This window comes from Oryx dammah, unplaced genomic scaffold (assembly GCF_014754425.2).
Source record: "Oryx dammah isolate SB20612 unplaced genomic scaffold, SCBI_Odam_1.1 HiC_scaffold_15, whole genome shotgun sequence".
Lineage (NCBI taxonomy): Eukaryota > Metazoa > Chordata > Mammalia > Artiodactyla > Bovidae > Oryx > Oryx dammah.
This window is the reverse complement of record NW_024070199.1, coordinates 25,001,767-25,005,300: the sequence shown is the minus strand read 5'-3', so window position 1 is coordinate 25,005,300 and position 3,534 is coordinate 25,001,767. Positions and strand designations below refer to the sequence as shown.

General features: G+C 44.5%; 1 protein-coding gene across 1 annotated transcript in view; it reads right to left on the bottom strand.

The window, feature by feature from the left end:
* Window positions 1-1,155, bottom strand: part of MRGPRX2 (MAS related GPR family member X2) — a 13,205-nt gene extending 12,050 nt beyond the window's left edge. Inside the window, exon 1 of the mRNA XM_040256552.1 lies at window positions 1,076-1,155. Within this exon, the coding sequence (XP_040112486.1) occupies window positions 1,076-1,155 (80 nt within the window). The remainder of the gene's footprint in view (window positions 1-1,075) is intronic.
* Window positions 1,156-3,534: the final 2,379 nt, after the last annotated feature.

Sequence of the window (3,534 nt, the reverse complement as noted above, 5' to 3'; positions counted from 1 at the left end):
CTGTGTTTGCTGAAGTCTGTGTATGCCTGATCTTACTGTCTGTGTTTTCTCTGTCACTTTGTGATGGTGATTTGCTTCTTTGTGTATTTGTAATTTTAGACTGTTAGCTACTCACTTTCCTTGGGACTTTATCTGTGGGAATTTTTTCAGGTCTGAATTATAGTTGAGTTCCTCCAGAATAGAACTTGTGTTTTCTTTTGCTGATGGACTGGAGGAACTTCCTAGCATGGCTCTCATCTCTCAGGATGTCACCAGAAACCTCACCTGTCATTTGCAGCTTTAGCAAGACCACAGGTTGTATGAGTATGGAACACAGTCTTTCTTGTAACTGCAAATTCTCCAGAGAAAATTTCGGTTTGCCTAGATCCAAGGATTTAACAATTTCTTGGTGGTTTTATTTTTTACTAATGAGAAATACAGTAAGGTTTAGTCTTTTGAGGTCCCAGTTTTTCATGGGGCACCCTTGCAGTAGCAGCATGGGAACTTAATGGGTAAAGGAGGAACTTTTTATTAAATAAAGCCAAGAGAAATTGTTATTTTGGCAGAGGGGGTTTTTTCGTGTCCATCAAAAATAAATAATAAAATGTCTTACTCAAGGTCACACTTTAAATAAATGATTCTGACCTTTCTGTATAATCCTCATCATGTGATATTCAAGAAGCTACTTAACTCTCTTGGGTCTGTATCTTATCATTCATAAAATCGGAACAACATCTGCCTGCAGTTATTCTTAGGGATGTCGACGCTGCTGCTGCTAAGTCGCTTCAGTCGTGTCTGACTGTGTGACCCCATAGATGGCAGCCCACCAGGCTCCCCGGTCCCTGGGATTCTCCAGGCAAGAACACTGGAGTGGGTTGCCATTTCCTTCTCCAATGCATGAAAGTGAAAAGTGAAAGTGAAGTCGCTTAGTCGTGTCCGACTCTTCGTGACCCAAGCAGGGAGAAGCAAAAAGCAAGTTTTTAACATTTTGGTTTTTGAACTATCACATCTGATGAAGAAGTGAAAGAAAAGAAATGTGACATTTCTCACGGCGCCACTAGGTGGCAATCGATGATTACTGTAGGGCTCGTGTTACCCTTGACCGGCCAGCAGGGGGCTCACGTCCATGAAGTCTGGAAGGAGGTCCAGATTAAATAGGACGGCAATGGGACTCATGTTGCTTCTGGATGGTTATTCATGGGTGGCAGTGAGCTATTTCTGCCAGTTTAGGGCAGTGTCTATGAAATCAACCTCTGGAATGGTTATTCCCCGTCTCCAATCCTGGATCTAAGGATTACTAACTTAAATTTGCTACCAGGTAAGTTGCTTAACCTCACTGACCCTGTTTCCTAACATGTGAGATGGTTGTGTCCCCTTATAATAGGGTTGTTGCAAGGTCCTCAAACACAAGTGAGTGCTCAGCACAGGAGAAAAGCCCTAGGAATGTCAGGAACGTACTCATCTTCATCCCCATCATCTTTATTATCGCATTCCTTTCCCACAACTTCAGAGCCTCTGAAGCTTGGCCTGAAATCCAATCCCCCAAGGCCAGCAGAGTCTGGAGCTGCTCAGGCCATATCTGCCCCTCTGAGTCTTTGGGGCAGAGCAGTGGGCCAGACCCGGATCTTCAGGCAGAGTGTGTTTCCACTGCTGTTGCTGCCTCTCTGTAGAGTAGATACATTGTGTAAATATGGGCTGTAAAGATGTAAAGGATTGTTATGTGCTGTGCTGTGCTTAGCCTCTCAGTCATGTCCAACTCTGCAATCCCATGGACTGTAGACTGCAGGGCTCCTCTGTCCACAGGGATTCTCCAGCAAGAATACAGGAGTGGGTTGCCATGCCCTCCTCCAGGGGATCTTCCCTACCCAGGGATCCAACCCAGGTCTCCTGCATTGCAGGCAGATTCTTTACCATCTAAGCCACCAGGGAATCCCCCAAAAGGACTGTTAAAGCTGATGAAATTCTCTTAGCTCTCACAGGGTCATTGGATGAGGCACATGGCCCTTGGGTCCCCACAGAGACCAGCTCCCTTCCACGGCTTTCTAGCCCCACTCATTCACTCACTTCAGTCGCTCAGTCATGTCCAACTCTTTGCAACCCCATGAACCACAGCATGCCAGGCCTCCATGTCCATCACCAACTCCCGGAGTCCACCCAAACCCGTGTCCATTGAATCAGTGATGCCATCCAGCTTCTGTCGTCCCCTTCTCCTCCTGCTCTCAATCTTTCCCAGCATCAGGGTCTTTTCAAATGAGTCAGCTCTTCCCATCAGGTGGCCAAAGTATTGGAGTTTCAGCTTCAACATCAATCCTTCCAAAGAAAACCCAGGACTGATCTCCTTTAGGATGGACTGGTTGGATCTCCTTGCAGTCCAAGGGACTCTCAAGAGTCTTCTCCAACACCACAATTCAAAAGCATCAATTCTTTGGTGCTCAGCTTTCTTTATGGTCCAACTCTCACATCCATACATGACCACTGGAAAAACCATAGCCTTGACTAGACAGATCTTTGTTGACAAAGTAATGTCTTTGCTTTTCAATATGCTGTGTACATTGGTCATAACTTTCCTTCCAAGGAGCAAGTGTCTTTTAATTTCATGGCTGCAATCACTATCTGCAGTAATTTTGAACCCAGAAAAATAAAGTCAGCCACTGTTTCCACTGTTTCCCCATCTATTTTCCATGAAGTGATGGGACTGGATGCCATGATCTTAGTTTTCTGAATGTTGAGCTTTAAGCCAACTTTTTCACTCTCTTTCACTTTCATCAAAAGGATCTTTAGTTCTTCACTTTCTGCCATAAGGGTGGTGTCATCTGCATATCTGAGGTTATTGATATTTCTCCCAGGAATCTTGATTCCAGCTTGTGCTTCCTCCAGCCCAGCGTTTCTCATGATGTACTCTGCATAAAAGTTAAATAAGCAGGGTGACAATATACAGCCCTGATGTACTCCTTTTCCTATTTGGAACCAGTCTGTTGTTCCATGTCCAGTTCTAACTGTTGCTTCCTGACCTGCATACAGGTTTCTCAAGAGGCAGGTCAGGTGGTCTGGTATTCCCATCTCTTTCAGAATTTTCCATAGTTTGTTGTGATCCACACAGTCAAAGGCTTTGGCACAGTCAATAAAGCAGAAGTAGATGTTTTCCTGGAACTCTCTTGCCTTTTTGATGATCTATTGGATGTTGGCAATTTGATCTCTGGTTCCTCTGCCTTTTCTAAATCCAGCTTGAACATCTGGAAGTTCATGGTTCACGTATTGCTGAAGCCTGGCTTGGAGAATTTTAAGCATTACTTTACTAGTATGTGAGATGAGTGCAATTGTGCAGTTGTTTGAGCATTCTTTGACATTGCCTTTCTTTGGGATTGGAATGAAAACTGACCTTTACCAGTCCTGTGGCCACTGCTGAGTTTTCCAAATTTGCTGGCATCTTGAGTGCAGCACTTTCACAGCATCATCTTTCAGGATTTAAAATAGCTCAACTGGAATGCCATCACCTCCACTAGCTTTGTTCATAGTGATGCTTCCCAAGGCCCACTTGACTTCACATTCCAGGAT